Source organism: Terrapene carolina, unplaced genomic scaffold (assembly GCF_002925995.2).
Source record: "Terrapene carolina triunguis isolate 2854851 unplaced genomic scaffold, T_m_triunguis-2.0 Scaffold120, whole genome shotgun sequence".
NCBI lineage: Eukaryota > Metazoa > Chordata > Testudines > Emydidae > Terrapene > Terrapene triunguis.
The window spans coordinates 8,308,976-8,326,523 of NW_020664471.1; the positions used below are offsets into that span (position 1 = coordinate 8,308,976).

Genomic DNA, 17,548 nt, shown 5'->3' on the forward strand with positions numbered 1-17,548 from the left:
GTGAGTAGGGAATTGGGGCTGGGGAGTCAGAACAAAACCAAGAGTCTTCCCTGCGGGTCTTGAGTGTGTGAATAAGAAACTTACAGGATCCGGAAAGGATTTTCCGAGTCGAGAGGGGTTTGCTTTCCCAGTCCTCTTGTTTGCTTTCCCTGCTGCTGGCGATCATGGCTTCGTATCTCTCCCCTCGACAGTAACTCTCTAGTTCAGCTCGTCCGGATTCAGCGGCACTATGCAGAGAGCTCGCAAGATTCGGGGGCTCTGAATTAGCCAATTCCATTGACAGTTTTCAGCCAGCAGCTGCAGTCATTAAAAGCCATTTACACCCTGGCCTCCTCACACAAAGATAGAGCGCCAACAATTATCTGCTTGTACATTTAAGGACATGAGAATGTGTCCCTAACAGGCTTAGGGGAGAACTGAATCACCGGCTACGCTAGGAAAACACTGAGTCCCGTTCCCAAGATTTGTCTAATGTATATCATGCCATAGTAACTCGCTTTGGTGAGTGAGCTGCTTCAGTATCCTCAAACATTTTAGGATGTTGGATCCAACTGTGCAATAGCTCACGGGCTGAAATATCGCTTATGCTGTAAGACATGCAGAGCTCGGTTAAGACCTTCGTATTAGCTAATAGGCACATCAGGTTTTTTTTTAAATCTAATCATGGTTTGAGATTCAGCCCAGAACGCATCTTTTGCAGACAGAATTCTCAGTAGAAAAGCAGTTTGTTGGTCTCGGATTATACCTGAAACAAGCTAAAGCAGATTCTGGTGTGAGTTTTTGTAGCTTTGCAAAGTTCACCAGGAATCCTAATACCAGGAGCATCGTCTAAACATGTGAACAGAATATGATTGTGTGGAAGACTAGAAAACAAGAAGGGCCTTTTTGTTATGATCCTTGAAATGAATTTTGGGGGTAGTTTAATTTTCAGCTTTAAGAAAATTGAATCAAACATTAAGAAACCCCTCGCAGGAATCGCCCCCCCCTTTTTATATAATCCTTTACATAAAAGGAAAGGATTACAAAGAAAAGATTTTTTCTGTATTAAAATCTTTGGCTAAACATATTGTTGTACAATTAATACTTTCAAGTAGATTGGTGGAGGGGCTGAGTCGTCTCTTTGCTTCCTTAGCTGTGTAACTGGAAATATGAGCCAGAAAGGGAGGGGAGAGACGAAAAAAGTTTCCCCCAAGTATGTTAACAGAAGTGTTTAAGCAGATCACTAAAAATTCAGAGGGCGAATTATTTTCATGATGAATAACAGAGCACACCGATGACAGTTTAGTGAAAATGTGATGAATGTGTAATACAGCGAGGTTCTTCCAGTCCAGCAGCTCTTCCAACTGGACCTATTCATCTGCCACTTGGAATTATTTCATGAGGAGTGCGCTGTGAAAGGGATCACCACCAGTTCGGAGTCCAGCTAAAGAACTTCTACCACCCATAGCAGCATTATTATTATCCTTCGGATAGTCCAAGTCACGCTATGTTTTCACATTTTAATTGTAATATCTCTTCCCCCTCTCTTCTCTCCATTGATGTCTGAAAGTAGTTTGGGCTCCATTCCTCACCCCTAGATCTGCATCGGAATGCAGAAAAGATCTTTTAAAAAGTTTTGAATTCCTCAATGATTTTTCTTCTAGAAAGGCGGCTTAGGATAATTATTTCAGCTTTATTGAGGGCAGATTAGTTGAAGTCTGGATGCTGCGTTTCAATACTCGTTGTACATGCCTTTACAATGTCGGTATTGTTTGCTACTGTGTGTGAACCTATTCAAAATATACACTTTTTAACACCAAGCAAAGTCCTGTCTAAATATACACAGTAAGTCTGGAAAGACGTCCATGACCCGTACAAATCTCTGTAAATCACACTTCCATAGCTACAGAAACTAAACAAAAGAGTTACCAGCTCAAGATGCTGATTAAATCTTCTTAAAAGCAACATACCTAATAATAAATATAGTTGCATGGGAGCAAGATCCAGGAGCCTAGCTAGCAGTTGGAATAATATGGAGTTAAAACTGCAAGAAGACTTTCTTTGCCCACACTTTAAAAAAAAACCAACACATTTAATTTAATCGGCAAATGTGTTTCTTTCTTTTCCCCAAAGTTTGGGGCAGAAATTGTATGTAAAGGAGGAAATATATGTTAAAACGGTGGTTGGCACGTACGCGAGTGGCTAGCTGAGAAGAAAGAAAAATGAGAGGATAAAAAAGAGGGATGTGCGAAAAGAAGGAATGAAAGAAAAAACAGAGAGAAAAGAAAAAAGGGAAAGGGAGAAAAAAGCAGAGGAAAAGAAGGAACTAAGGAAAAGAGAGGTATTTGGCTGAAAAAGAAAGGCAGAAGAGGGTTTAACATGCCAGTTATTCGGAGTGCTTTTCTCTAACTTAAAACCCGCAGACAGGGCCAGTTCAGAGCACTGATGCTCCTGGCAGCGCTGCATCCCTGCAGGGGACTCTGCAGGTCCCGTTAAACTTGGATTTTAGCAGGTACCCTGTTAAGTGAAGGGCGGGGGAGAAATTCTTGAGGGAACCAGAGCTAAACCCAGAACGTACTGTGTGTGCTGCTTCTGGGAGGGTCACCGGCATGAGGATGGGTCTAATGATCTCATCTTTCTTTTCTTCCTCGGCACTATTAGTGTTCAGATAGGCAGAATGAAGTGAAACTACGTGCAAATCATGTGTAAATTGTCTCAGTTAGGAGCCCTTTATCCGAACGTGTATCCCAGCCTGGCCCATTTACTTTCCCCCCATATCTCCTTTAGCTTTAACGAGGCTCGTTAAGATCACAATAATATTCCACCCTCTAATTGCTCATCCCATTCAACAAATATGTGCACACTGCTTTTCGCATTATTTGATCCCTTATTTAGGAGGGGTGTGGAGGGGGAGAGACGGAGAGAAGGGGAAGTGCTGAGATTAAGAGTTGAAAAGATACAAAAAAAAAAAATCCTTTTCCACTAACCACCCTGCTTCCCTTCCCCCCGTGCATTTGCGCGAAGTGGTAAAAACCTTTCTTACGTACTCACTAATGATTGGCAGGGCTGACAGTGATTGGCAGGGGGTGCCATGGCAACGCCACAACGACACTCAGAAGACCAATAGAAAAGCGAAACAAAATGTTTCAATGCTGCACTCACTGTGGATTTAGGGGAGATATTATGAGGCTGTTGTCATTAGGGCGATTGCTGTTGAATCATTGAATCTTGACTCGGTGGCGGTGCTGGGTTGGTGTGTGTGTGTGTGTGTGCGTGCGTGCGTGCGTGTGTGTGTGTGGCTGTGTGTCTCTATGTGGCTGTGTGTGTGTGTGCGTGTGTGGATGCGTGCGGGGTGTGTGTGTCCTTTTCTCCCTTCTGCCTGCCTTTCTTTCTTTTCTCCTTGATTTATTTCCCCCTCTCTCAGGTCATCCCATGGTTTTCAGGTCCCCTTTAGAGCTTTATCCCACCCATTTCTTCTTGCCAAACTTCACCACCGACCCGCATCACCGCTCCTTACTTCTCGCCAGTAGCAGCAGCAGCAGCAGCAGCAGCACGGGCTGCAGCCCCGGTGCTGGCGGCGGTGGAGGAGGCAGCTCCAGGGGACCGCAAGAAGAGTTGTCAATGTTTCAGCTGCCCACACTCAACTTCTCCCCGGAACAAGTGGCCAGTGTCTGCGAGACGCTGGAGGAGACTGGAGACATCGAGCGGCTGGGGAGGTTCCTCTGGTCGCTGCCCGTGGCGCCAGGGGCATGCGAGGCCATCAACAAGCACGAGTCAATCCTCAGAGCCCGGGCGGTGGTGGCCTTCCACACCGGCAACTTCCGAGACCTCTATCACATCCTGGAGAACCACAAATTCACCAAGGAGTCCCATGGCAAGTTGCAGGCCATGTGGCTCGAAGCGCATTACCAGGAGGCCGAGAAGCTGAGGGGTCGCCCGCTAGGGCCGGTTGATAAATACAGGGTGAGAAAGAAGTTCCCGCTGCCCAGGACCATCTGGGATGGAGAGCAGAAGACGCACTGCTTCAAGGAGAGGACTCGCAGCCTCCTCAGGGAGTGGTACCTGCAAGACCCCTACCCCAACCCCAGCAAGAAAAGGGAACTGGCGCAGGCCACCGGCCTCACCCCCACGCAAGTAGGCAACTGGTTCAAAAACCGAAGGCAGAGAGACAGAGCAGCCGCTGCGAAAAACAGGTCAGTGCACACGGCACCTCCACCCTGGGAGGAGAGCGAGAGGCAGGGCTGGGCTGATTTCTAGGACTGTTAGTGCTCTCGGAGTTCTTTATTTGGGCCCCAGCGGTGGGGGAGTTTGTTTGTTTATATTTAATAATAATTAATAAAGAATCAAGCCGAGTCCTGCGTACCAATCTGTTTGCTCCAGCTGCAGAGATGCAGCCGGCAAAGGAGTTGTTGTGAAGCACAGCACCAGGAAGCCTTCGCTGCTTGCCAGAACAAAGTTTATTCGCACACACACACGCATACCGGGGGTGTCCGAGAGTCTATTCTTTTAAAAAAAGACTTTCCTTCGTTCTAAACCTGTGTGTGCCTTAGTCGGTTTACACACGGCCTGCCCAAAGTGCAGTGAATGTTCTCTCCTTTCCTTGTGGATTGGTAAAAGTGAAGGAGAGCTACACAATGCTATGCTTGATGTATTATTTTTAAATGTCACTCGTGCTGGCACATTTTAGTGGAATCTGCCCCTCCCCCCACACACACTAAACAGTTTAAACAAACATCATAATTCAAAGTGTGCTTCTGCAAAGAAAGCAGCTGTTCTCCTATTGTTCTTATTAATTATAAAAAACAAACAAACTAATTTGCCTCAGAAGGAAAAATAGGGGAAAGCGCTGAGGCACTGAAATGCATTTTCTTTCGCATTTATATTTATAGATGTACACAGAATGATTAGCTATTTGTGTGCGTATAATATAGTGTGTGTGTGTTGTGTATGTGTTTGTGTTTAAAGTGTTCACTGAAAGCAAACCTTAAAAATTCAACTATTTCCTGTTTGGTCTCAACGTAGTTTTTATACATTATTTTAAAATTTAAAATAGACCTTTCAACGAGCTTTACAGACTGATTTTTAAAAAAAATACATTTCATTATCGCTGGAAGTGTGTAAATAGAACTTACTGTTCTTTTTTATATTGTCTCCCCCAAATTCCTTTTAATTGTACTGTTGGTACTGGTGATTCGGAGTCCAGAAAAAAATATAAACTGCAACCGCTTCACTATTTGATTTCCATCAAATGGAAGGCAGAGCAGCTTAGTACAGTAAATAAACAGAAGTTGCATACGGATGCTTTTGTTGACTGAACGCTGTTGACAGCGGAAAGAATACACCAGGAATTGTAATGGGAGAAAATAACCAAATACGCCAAAATTAAACAATTTTAAAATGACTGGAAATTTTAAACCGATATAAATTTCTCTGCTATTTGCAGACATTGAAATGAAAAAATACTCTGGTGGGAATCAGTTGACTGAGGAGTGCGTTTTGATAAACACTGGGAGTGTTTGTTATGCGTTGTGAATGGCTGGTCAGTTCAGGACTTTTAGCTTCTTTCCCTTATACTTGAATTAAATTTTCTCTATATTTAGAAACGAATAACTAAGCGCAGGAGAATGTTCAGAATACGATGATGCAATTGAAGATTTTTATTTTGTTTTATTTATTTTGTCTATTTAAAATCAAATGTCTTCCCGTGTGTTGACATTGCGAGGGACAGCAGTTTGGAGTCTTTTGTTTAGTTTTTGTTTTTCAAAACGGAATCAGACTTTAAATTAAAACGTTCTCCCTTTTAGAGGGATAGAAAAAATGCATTATAGATGTTTCGCTAAATACTTGGGAGATGTTTCCCCCACCCCTTCTCCAGAGCACCAGTGTATTTCTTTACACATTTTAAAAAATGTTATATATAAATATATATATTATCAGACAAGATAAGTCAGTTTCAGCTGCTATTCTTCTCTACTACCGAACACTCTTTGTAGCTTTCCATATCCACTGTGCGTTTGATAAACGCACACATATTGTCTTAGTTTAGATTAGGCCCACAATACCCTGGTGTCTATGGTGGAAAAATGGACTAGTGGGGGGTGGGGGGGAGAGACGACAAAGAGAGAGATTTTAAACAAAATCTCAGGCGCAATAAATGAGTTTCCCCCACCATGCTTTTTAAAAGTTGTGATCTGTCTATTTATATCTGAGCTTCACCCGATCATATCTGAAGTGGGCTTTCTCCGATCTGTTTTGAAACACTTGCGAGAGGCTGTCTGCAGCTGCGGTGACAGGAAGCCGAGGCAATGCAGTTCACGGCCGACAGCTTTACCAAAACAAGACAGAGAGAGAGAGAGAGAGAGAGAGAGGTTCACTCATTGAACCTTGATGGCCTGTATACACACGCATGCATATGGATGTGTGTACACGGTGCACGGGCAGATAGCGCTCTACAGATTGCAGGTCGCTATTAAAAAGCCAGGCAGGCTGATCTGAGAAGGTGATCGCGCGTGGGGCTCTCAGCCCTAGAGGGAAGCTGGGGGATGTGGCTGGAGCCAGTTGCAGAGGGAGGCTGTTTGTGTGGTGAGTGTTTGTTTGTGGAGGTGTGTTTGCAAGGGCTGGGGAAAGAGGGGAGCTGGGAGCTGCTGCCTGAGGCTCGCTCTTCCTCTCTCAGAAGGACTGTGTCGTTGTTTTGTCTCCCCATGCGATGCAGGCTCCAGCACCAGGCGATAGGACAGAGCGGCATGCGGTCGCTGGCAGAGCCCGGCTGCCCTACACATAACTCGGCCGAGTCTCCGTCCACGGCGGCCAGTCCTACCACCAGCGTGTCCAGTTTGACAGAAAGAGCCGAGACGGGGACCTCCATCCTCTCGGTAACCTCCAGCGACTCGGAATGTGATGTATGATACCGGCAAACAATCCAAACCAACCAGCCAAGCACCCTCTCCCCGACCCAGACCAAACAGACCAACGGCCCCAGAATCAGGACACACAGACACACACTCAGCAAGAGAAACGCAAAGCAAATACGTAAACAAGAGAAAACAAACAAACAAAAAGAGAATCCACCGCCACCATCAACAGCCACCGCCGCCACCAAGAGATGGAGCTAAAACTTCAACAGACAGTCATTGATACTGATGCTGCAGCGGGGGGAATAATAATAATTATATTAAAAAAGTGACAATTGCATTCTTTTTAGGACAAGCACGATTTCTCTTTTGCGCTTTTCCATGGACGCATTTCACCCACTTGCATGATAATGATGATGCTGATGATTAAATTTGTATCTGGGAAAAATATTCTCTATAGTAAAGAAACAAAAACAAAAAACAAACAAAAAAACAAAAACTCCGATCGAATTTGTATAAAAACAATAAAAATAAAAAAAATAAAAAGGAACTCCTTGAAGAGGGAAATAACAAATGTTTATCGCCTTTTTGTTGGTTCTCTTTCTCTCTCTCTCTCTCTCTCCCTCCCCCCCCTCTCTCTTTCTCTCTGTTTTTAAGTCCAAGTGATGGTCCAGCCAAGATGCAATCTTCTGTTTTTTTGTTCAGCAGACAATCATTTTATTCGTAAGCACCTTTTTTTCTACACTTCTGTCACTGCCTGTGTGGGTACTGGTTATAAATGTGGAAAAAGAATAGTTATGACTGTAACAGATTTTTATTTTTATTTCAAAATTTTATATGAATTATGTATATCTTAATGATGCGGTCATTTCCCCAGTTTGTAATATATGTGTAGAAATGCCTGTATATGATATTTGCTCTTTTCTTTCTTTTTTTCCTCTCTCTCGCTCTCTCTCTGTCTCCACTTCTCTTTCTCTCTCTCCTTTTTATTTTCCTTGACTTGGTGTTCCTTGCACAAACTTAGCTGTCACGATCTGACGTGCTAGGTTTTAAAAAGGGACCTCAGCGATAGAAAACAGCTTAGAGTGCAACTGTAGTTATCTTATGCAAAAGCTATTTTGAGTATTTCATAGCAGCTTTGGGGTCTCTTCTTAAACTCCACGTAGGACGCTTATACTATTGTTTCCTTAACTGCGTGTTTATCTATATGTACAAACTTTCTAAATCAAATACAGTATTCCATTTTCTTATCTATTCAGCTATGTTGGTGTTTTTGTCTATTGCAAATTATATATCTATATCTATATATTACCCCACACACCCTAACTGAGAAATTATTTTTTAATCTTTGCTTGGTTAGGTGAGCCACTATGAATTATTCAAGTTTATATGTACTGAAGTGCTCAGGCTGGTTAGCAATGCACGCCAGTGGAATCTGGAATTTACTTGTGTGTATATAGCAGCGAGGCGGGTTTGGCTTTTTTGTTTGGTTGGTTTTGGTTTTAATTTCTATGTGTTTTGAAGTAAAGTGCTGTGTTTGTCGCACATTTAAAATTAATTTAAAAATAATATAAAATAACTGCATTAAAAGTCTGCCTTAGTGAAATGAACAGTGTCTGTAAAGGGGAAGGAAAAGAAAACATCACTTTTGTATAGGCAAACTTTGCCCCCTTGAGTTGATATAACCACTGCTCTGACTGTGTTTCCAAGACACAGTGATGTCCTTTCAATCCTGCTTTCACACCACTGGCTCAAACATTTTTTCATTTTTAAAAAAAACTCTGAGCCTAAATGATCACTTTGCCCATCTATTGGGATTAGCAGGTTTCTCCATTTAAGATGTTTTAGTATTTGTTTGTAGCTTTAAATGAAAACAAAAACTATAAACTACTCTCCCTAATCAGGTTTCAGCTCCTCCCCTTGAATCCTAAGTATATTGTAATGTGCTGAAAGAAGCCTTTATTTGCATGACTAACAGTATTCCAGAATCACCTTTTGCATTAAAGTTTTGCTTAGCCCCAGGCAGATTATTCAACCGTGAATTAACAAGAGGTGAATTCTAAACTTGTTTTTACTTGAAAATACAGTTTTGAAACTTATTAGGATTAGTGAGAAACGTGCCTGGAATTTCTTGACCATTTCAGAACTAATTTTGACTTCCGATTTGACTTTGTTTTGGCTGCATTTTTTCCTCTGTTTGAAGGTCCGGGCAAGTTGAATGGGAAGCTCCTGAAATTTTAGGGAAAACTATAGGCATTTCCAAAAGGAATCTCTACGGGGAGAAAGGAAAGCCCATGCCCTATAGTTTGGAATTTAATTCAAAGAAAATTATTGATTATTTTGAAAATAAGCTGAAATGCAAATATATTTATAGATCTTTTATATCCTTCAGAAAATCCTATGTGTATTTACTCAGCTTCCTTTCAGCACAAACAGTTGTTGGGAACATGTTTATTACCATCGATATTTTTAGGGAAGATAGCCCAAAAGCTTTAAATGAAGGAATAGTTTAGAAACAGTAACTGATACAGACCTGTGTGATCACTTGAAATGCTATCGAGAAAGAAAGGGAGAAAAAGAGTCTGTAGAATGTTTATCTTTATCATTTATGGTCATCGTCATTAAGCTGTACCTTGTTACCTGGAAGGCTTCCAATCAGAACGCCTTTATTTTGCTGCTCTGTTATCATACACGTCACGGAGTAAAGTGGGCTAGAATCTATTTAGACGCGTTTAGGAATTGCCCTCTAATCGTGAAAATCAGTGAATTTGCTCACCTACATTTAAAATCCCATCTGTACCCTTTCTCTATCCAACTCCCTGAGAGAGAAATCCCCTGCTAAGGAAAAATAATAAAAAATAATTCTCAAATGGATTCAGCATTTACACTTACACGTGCATTCCCGTTTTTATTCAAATGAAAAGTTCATTTGAATTTTACATAATTTGAAATGTGCATCATTTTATAGATACACCATATTTAATATTCAGGCATGCACAAAACAATAACAGCGTTCTGTTAACGTGACAAATAACTTGAATCTAATATGCTGCAAATTAGTTTTGCTAAATTAATTACATATTTAGCAGCATAGAAGGATTTTTTTTAAATAACGTGACGTATGCAAAACTAGCGTTGATTTGAAGATAAGTGAAAAAGAGAATCGTATTATATCGCATGGGGAAATTAAATTATATTATTAGTCCTTCATCTTCCCCGTGCAGATTCAAAGAGCAGGAAAAATACTAACATGGGGCAACATACTCCAAAAGTATCTGTATCTTCGCAGGCAGCTGGCGTTTGAATTGGGTCATTTATAACTGTTTTCTTCGTCAACCCCAATATGTGTTAGCAAGGAGCAAAGGCCCTTGTAGAGAAAATCACAGCATCTAGGAGTTACTCAAGATCATTGCCAGGGCAGCTATCGACATTATTTATAAATTTTAAAAAGTGCAATATTTCTATTTCTCTTTTTGATGAGCCTCATTATGCCTCTGCTATTTGTAACAGAATTAAATACCTGGAAAGATTCAGAGATGTGAAAGTTTCTTCTTCATCATTTTAGAACCTAGAAACTGCATTTTTAGGCGTCAACTCACAGTAATATCATGCCCGAATTTGGCTAATTTCTCTAGGTCTTAATCTTTATTTTCATGCTCAACATAATAACAATATTTTATGTCATTTGTTTTCCTGAGATACCACCAGAGACTCTTTTAAATAGGAATATTTTCACCGCCGTTTATAAAACAGTCATAACGTTTTATAACTTTTCTTCCCTACATCATCAACTTTCTTCCCTAAAACTTCTGGGGGTGATTTTAAATTTCTTTCCTTTGGTTTTATTTTTTAATTTCAGAAAGTTAATGTCCATCTTTTAACGTAACAGACAGTGACGCTTGGTAATTTGGAATGAGTCCATGAAACCCAGCTAGTTTTCATAATGGGGCTGCAGGCCCAAATATGCAGATTTGTAAAGTATTTGTCTCCTGTATTTCTCTCAGGCAGTGTGTGTGTGTGTGTGTGTGTGTGTGTGAGAGAGAGAGAGAGAGAGAGAGAGTATATAACGTATACATACGTACACGCACATAAAACCATATATTTGTGTTTATTTGTATTATATCTGAAAATGCTACAGCTAATGATACTCTGTTTAAAACCTGGCCCCCATAATAGATAAACGATGTTGCTTTAGGATTTGCATTAAAAACCTGAATGGTTGATTGAGGTGTAAATCTATGAAAATCTGCATTTAAGCCTTCTCACCCACTAAATCCATCTGCCCTGGTAAGATAGGGCCTATCGGAAACTCCAACCTGGGGGGTGGGGGAAGCTTACCTCTTCACTTCCTCTGGCCGATCATTATCGACAAGCCCTCTCCAGTATTAGTTTATTATCCGTGACAAGCTTGACTGTTGATTAAGATGAAATTACTCGGAAGCTGAAGTGCATTTGATCTATATTTAAGCGAAAGCCATAGGATAGGAGACAGATGGCAGAGAACTCACACATCCAGAGCCCACCGGTGCCTCATAGGAACTTTAAATTCATGGCACAGGGGATGTGCTCTTCCATAGGGGAGACACTCGGAACTCCTGTTAACCAGAACTTATTGTGATGAGTCAAAGGGGGAACGGAAAGTGAGTTTTGTAAATATAGATTTATATATTGAAATCCTCTGTCTCACGGCTTGCAAAGATTATACACACACAGGCAGTCTTGCATTGCACGATTTTTTAAAAAAAGCATTAAATTAGGCACAATGTTACAGTTTAGTTGTGACAATAATTTTTAGATGTTGTGACAGACACATCCACGCGTTATTTATGTGCTTCTATGTCCATACATAGAGATCTCGACTTGAGGTGAGCTCCACCTTTCCGAGAGTACTATGAAATAAAGTGTGCAAGTTCCTCGGAGTGCGACCATAATCTCTGTGTGTGTGTGTGTTTGCAGCGTCTTTGTCTGAAAAGCCAATAAAGTTACCTGGAAACCCTCCCTGCTTTAGCTACCTAAATGTCTGCCAGGGGCCTGTAACGTTGTTTCGTGTCCTTTGTGTGCATGCGATACCATCGTTGACTGTAGTCCTTTCCCGGCTACGATAGGTTTTCGATAATCTATAGATCCCTTTCCCTGATCAGTTACAGCTGGCTTTTAGAAGAAGCTGAATCTGCTTGCCCGTTGCCCTTAATCTTTAGCATACCCAGATGAGGTTATAGCCCCGGCCCAAAGTGAAAAGAATTGTGGACGTTGGTGCCCTGGTATTGCTCTGATTTCTCCGGTTAGCTGAGCACAACTTTCTATTCGTGTTTATTCATGCAGTTTCTTATTGAGCTCCACATTGCACTGGCCCGAATTCGGCGTGCAGGGAAAGGACAGACAAACACTGCCTCTGTGAGCGCGCGCGCGCACCCCCCTCCCCCCGCACTCACAGACACGGAGTCCAGTTTGTAAAAGGACACGCGGCCTGGAGTGGGAAACTGCAGTCCCCCAGCCCTATAGAAAGACCAATTAGAAAGAAGTTTGCAAATGGTAAAAGCAATGAACAAAATACCCAGTTGCAAAATCAGGACAGATGGGGGGGGGGGGGAGGGGGGGAGAGAAGGTGGTGGAAAAAAGGCTTTGGGAATATTACCAGTGATACGGATAAATATTACATTCTGGAAAGGTAATAGCAAGACATACAACTAGGGCGATGGCTCATATTGGTGATTAAATAACGCTAAGGTGGATTTTGAAGCTGTGCGTGTGTGTGTGTGTGTGTATGTGTCGTTTAGTTTTATTTTAAGACGTTTGTGAGACAGCAGGCTTCAAAGCAGTCCGGCATCTAGGGACGTGCAGGAGAAGAAGAATGCAAAGGAGTAATTAATAAGTAAAGGTTAGGTGTAAATATCTGGAAGTGTGTGGTTAGAATCGCTTTACTGTAATGGAGATGAAGTGGCAGCAGCATCCCTCCGGATGGCAGGTCCTTTGCTGAACAGGTCTGAAGAATGGAGGAAACTACACTGGAAGTCAAGATGTACAATATCCACAGCCGGATTTCGATTGACTTTAATTTCAAATATAGCTACTAGAGGGAGGCTTAGCGCTACTGCAAATATTTGCCTTTTCTCCGCACAGAAACATCATGAGAAATTCATTTAATAAGGACCATTAAAGTGTATCTTTCAATGACTGGACGAAAATTTGGTTTCCTCCTGGAATAATCTATCTAGCAATATTTATCAACAATACAATAGTTTACTAGTTTAGTAGATGTATTGATTTCTGACCTCTCTCTCCGTGTGTGTGTGTGTATACACACGTAAGTGTATTTGCATATACAATACATATATGTGTGTATATATGCACACGCACATACATACATGTATATATTCTTTCTCATCTGAAGATTTAAGTAGCTCTTGTAATATCTTGTAGAACATTAAACATTCCCTTTAATATCTAAATAGGTCAGCAATATAGTTCAATAACATTGAAGGTGCCTGTATATTCTCTCTTCAGTCTGTGATAAAACATTCTTTAAGACTATTGGGATTTAAAACTGTAATTCTATTAAATAGTAATTGAAGGGTCGCGAGAGGCTATGATACAGGATCAGCAGTGTGTAAGCCGTCCGTTTGAACTTTAATTTGGAATCATAGGCAGATGGGATCACGGCCTCTTTGTGATGCTTGCAGATTTAAAACTAGCCGGCACAGGGAGGGGAAAAAAACCTGCAATGCAGATTCATTCATTAAACATGAAAGGTTAGTGCAAGAGAGGATAAACGTTTAGACGTTTAGGTAAATACAGAAATATTCTGTCCCCCTCTTCCCTTCTCCTTAACCCCCCAACTATCTCAGTTACTGATTTTCTATTGTTATTGTAAATAACTTTTGTTTATATCCCCAACGGGGATGAACTATATCTGAATTATTTATTTATACCTGGAATCACATTTTATCTTTGAAACTTTCATTCCACATTGTTTTATAATGGCTTGAAAGATTTTTGTTTGGTTTGATCTTTTTTAAGTGGATGGAGGGAATAACTTTCACATGAGGAAACAGAAATCTTTTTTCCTTAGCTATCTGTCACATGCGTCTTGTTTCACTACTTATTAAATATAATTGTCTTCTTCAAAGGTCTCGCTAAACAAAGCCGTGCTGAATGTTTGTGGACGTTACAGAAAAGGAATGCATTGTGTGTGTGTGTGTGTGTGTGTGTGTGTGTGTTTGTGTGTGGCTTTTTTAAAAAAACTGCGTTAGGAATAGATCTCTCCGACTCAGAAGGTAAAAATAAATACAAAATTCTTAAATGAAAATCAAGCGTGTTGCTATGATGTTAAATCTCCATTGCCTAGTATCCGGTACAGGTACAGTGGGTATAGCTGGAGTAGTGTGTTGGGGGGTATTATATTTTGTTGACGAACTCTTAGGCCTCAAGATCGTGTCGTGCCACCTTATCTGAAAACAAAAGATTTTCCAGTTGCAAGCATCAAATCTCACTAGCAGGTTTTCTCAGCCTCTTGTTGGCGTCCTATTTAAACCCCCCTCATTGTTTAGTTCTAAATATTTGTAAAACAGACAATTTATGAGTTAACCTAATTAACACATCCATACTGTATATTCGTGGACCAAAGAGTACAGAGAATTTCTAATGCGATGGTTGCATGTGATAGTCATTTCTGTGTTACAGGAGATTACAGCAATACTGGAGCACTTCCAGATTGTAGATGGTTTTAGATGTTGAATTTTCAGATGAGTATTTACCATCATAACTAATTTAAGACCATTATTAAATAGAAATTCTCAGCAGGGCTCTTTAATGATGGAACACGTTACTAATTACAGAGTTTACGCTCTGTTTTGGCTAAGCAGTCTAGAGGGATGGGATTTTGCTTTGCATGCAAAGCCAATATTACTAACGAGGAGACATCAGACCCCTCACATTTCAATCATACTATTAAAGAAAGCCATCCCCGCCTTATCTGTGCATTTAGATAACATAAGCATTTTGTTTACCAGATTCCTAACAAGTGGAAATAAATGAAATACTGAACGGTATTTTTTGTTTCTACTGTGCTCTTGACCTGTTACAGCCCTACACTAGCAGTGCTGTGATATCTGTCCACATTCACTCTATACCTCAGGAAGCTGAAAAATTTGTGGCTGTTCCGCAGAGTACACCATTGTTCTTAGGTTAATGCTGTTAGCTTCCTTAGCTTCCCTGCTACAAAGTGTATCAGGCAGGCTAAACCTGAATAGTGTACGTCTATATAAAAACACAGAAAGCAAAGGAGTGTGACCAACATACGCTAAAGACTGGAGAGCAGCTCAGATATTATTTATAGAAATACTGTATGTCATTTATACTTTCCTGCCCACCAAAAGGTAAAAAGGCTGAGGGGGTAATGTTTTGCTCCAGAAAAATACCAATTTCATTTTCCACTCTGTGAACTAGCTTGGCGCACTCCATAAGCCATCCTGGAGAAATTGTTATGCTCAGTTAAAGCCAACGGAAGTGGATCCTAACAATTGAGTTTTTCTTTAGAATGGGATGGGTGTGTGAGAGAGGGACATGCATATAGCCTTCTGTAACGCAGTCTCTTTTAAGCAAGGAGCCAAGACAGAAGTGTCTGTCTTTTTCACATTGGCTTGGGAACTAAGGAGTTACTTAGTGTAGAATTAGTTACAACTTCAGTACTCTAACTTCTAGCAGCCTACTCTATCTTTGCTGTCTTTTTGTCTCCTGGGTCATTTTGCACATGCACAGTTGGCACTCATTTGCCCTGAACGTTTATGTTGAAATGCAGTAGCCGTGAGCATAAGAACATAAGAATGGCCGTACTGGGTCAGACCAATGGTCCATCCAGCCCCGCATCCTGTCTTACCACAGTGGCTGGAACAGAATTACCAGCCACATAGATTAACACAGTATGTTGGGGAAGAGTGAACACAGCTTTTATAAAGGGAAACGAAGTTATATATATAGTGGAGCCCCTGAATTCATACTTACTTTTACGGACAATGGGAATTTTCCTGCAAACTCCCCCCTCCCAACCTCCATTCCCACTGTCTCTTTAAGTTATGATGGCACTGTTACTTTCAGACCATATGTTTTCGTTGTTCATGAAAGAATTAAACACCTGGGATACTTGCATTTATGTAACTTATTCTCATTCTCTCTATAGATTATACTATGGGATGATATAATACGATAAAAAAGATTAAGAAGCCCTGAAGATGGTTTTGTTTTAACTCGCTATTAAAGTCAATGGGAGCTTTGATTGAGTAAATACTATATAGGTTTGGCTCTATTCATCTGTCCACCTATCCTCTCAAGAAGTTTAGGCTTCAATTCTGCTTAAACTATATATTTATTGACAAGCGCCAGCTACGTGTAGTGATATTTTCCAGCCATCCATTACAGAGTAGGAAAATCAAATAAGTATGAAGATATAGACCAATGACCAGGGGCTTCAAGGTTGTTGTTTTTTAAAGCAACCCTTAATGCCAACTAAGCAATCATCTGAACGTTAGATCCTCCTGATGGATTTGAGTGAAATTAAATTGTCTTCCCCTACTGTGTGCTTGTGAGCGAGTCAGGCTGTGTTAACTGTTCCAAATGGATTCTCTCGGTTTGTCTACTTATGTGTTTTACTGTAGTATGTCTTGTTAAATAACACGGAATGTGGCATTTGGTGGAAATCTGGTGAGTGTTCTGGGGCCTTTTTACTTCTAAACGTCATGGAATTTCATCTTGCCAGTGTGTGTTTGCGTTTGCTACCAACCTGTTTGCAGTGTGAAGAGAAGGAGCAGGAAAGGAAAGTGCACTCCCTGGTAGTGCAGTGAGCACTTGGGCGTTAGGTAAAGCGTGTGTTTGTCTGCGACTATGGCTCCCAAAATTCCCTAGTGAAACAACAAAACATAAAGACGTGTGTTTACTCTATACACAGTATAGACAATGAACCAGAGACTCTTCCTATATGTTCCCTTCACAGACAGAGACTTGAACCACTAAATTCACAGGGAAAGCAAGTCACCTCACAAGAAGGAATTGTGTAGTTTATCCAAATCTTATTGTTCCATTATGGGAATAACATTTTCTCATAGGCCCACTGGCATCTCTGCGATGGTTACAGCTTTGCAATCTGCTCTTCTTGTTCCTAGATCTGACTTTCCTGGTCATAAAACAGTTTAGCAAATCTCGTTTATTTCATGCAGACATAGAAATCTTTTAGTGTTCTTGAACTTCTTTTAACCCCACTTGGAGGATGCTGCCTCCCTTTTTTGTTCCACTTAGCTATAAAAAAAATTGGGCAAGGGTTTAAAACGGGAATTAGTATTTAAACAGATGTAAAATCCAGCGACGTCTTCACCGTTTGCTTTACTTATGGAGTTCCCCACTTCCTTCCCCCCTGTGTGTCCCTGAGTGTTTAGAAATTGACTATGATTATATTAGTAGGAATTTATCTGGAAGGTCAGCGCTGGAGCTACAGGGAGCTGTTTACTAGTGATTTGTACTCTGTTGAAAAAGCCCATCTAAGCCCTCTTAAAAAAATCAGTCCCCGGCTTGGGTCCCCCATTAAGCTTGTGTTGAGATTGTGAAGGCCTAGATTCAAAAGGGAGGGGGGGGAATTCTTCTCTGCAGGTCCTGACCCTCTGTAGTGGGCTCAGTGAGCCAATAAAAAAGGGAAATTTCCCCAGCTGCATAGTCATTGGAGGTATTTGAAG

The 17,548-nt window shown here is 41.0% G+C and overlaps 1 protein-coding gene across 1 annotated transcript; it reads left to right on the forward strand.

Moving 5' to 3' along the window:
• Positions 1-3,411: 3,411 nt before the first annotated feature.
• Positions 3,412-6,884, forward strand: SIX3 (SIX homeobox 3). The gene is made up of 2 exons (XM_024210699.1): positions 3,412-4,172; positions 6,692-6,884. The coding sequence occupies exons 1-2, from the start codon at positions 3,412-3,414 to the stop codon at positions 6,882-6,884; spliced, it is 954 nt and encodes a 317-aa protein (XP_024066467.1).
• Positions 6,885-17,548: the final 10,664 nt, after the last annotated feature.

What these genes read in the sequence shown, in the direction of transcription:
- SIX3 (XM_024210699.1), top strand. Translation starts at nt 3,412, where the DNA reads ATGGTTTTCAGGTCCCCTTTAGAGCTTTATCCCACCCATTTCTTCTTG. An exon ending in GCAGCCGCTGCGAAAAACAG is followed by an intron (nt 4,173 to 6,691) that starts GTCAGTGCACAC and finishes CATGCGATGCAG; the next exon opens with GCTCCAGCACCAGGCGATAG.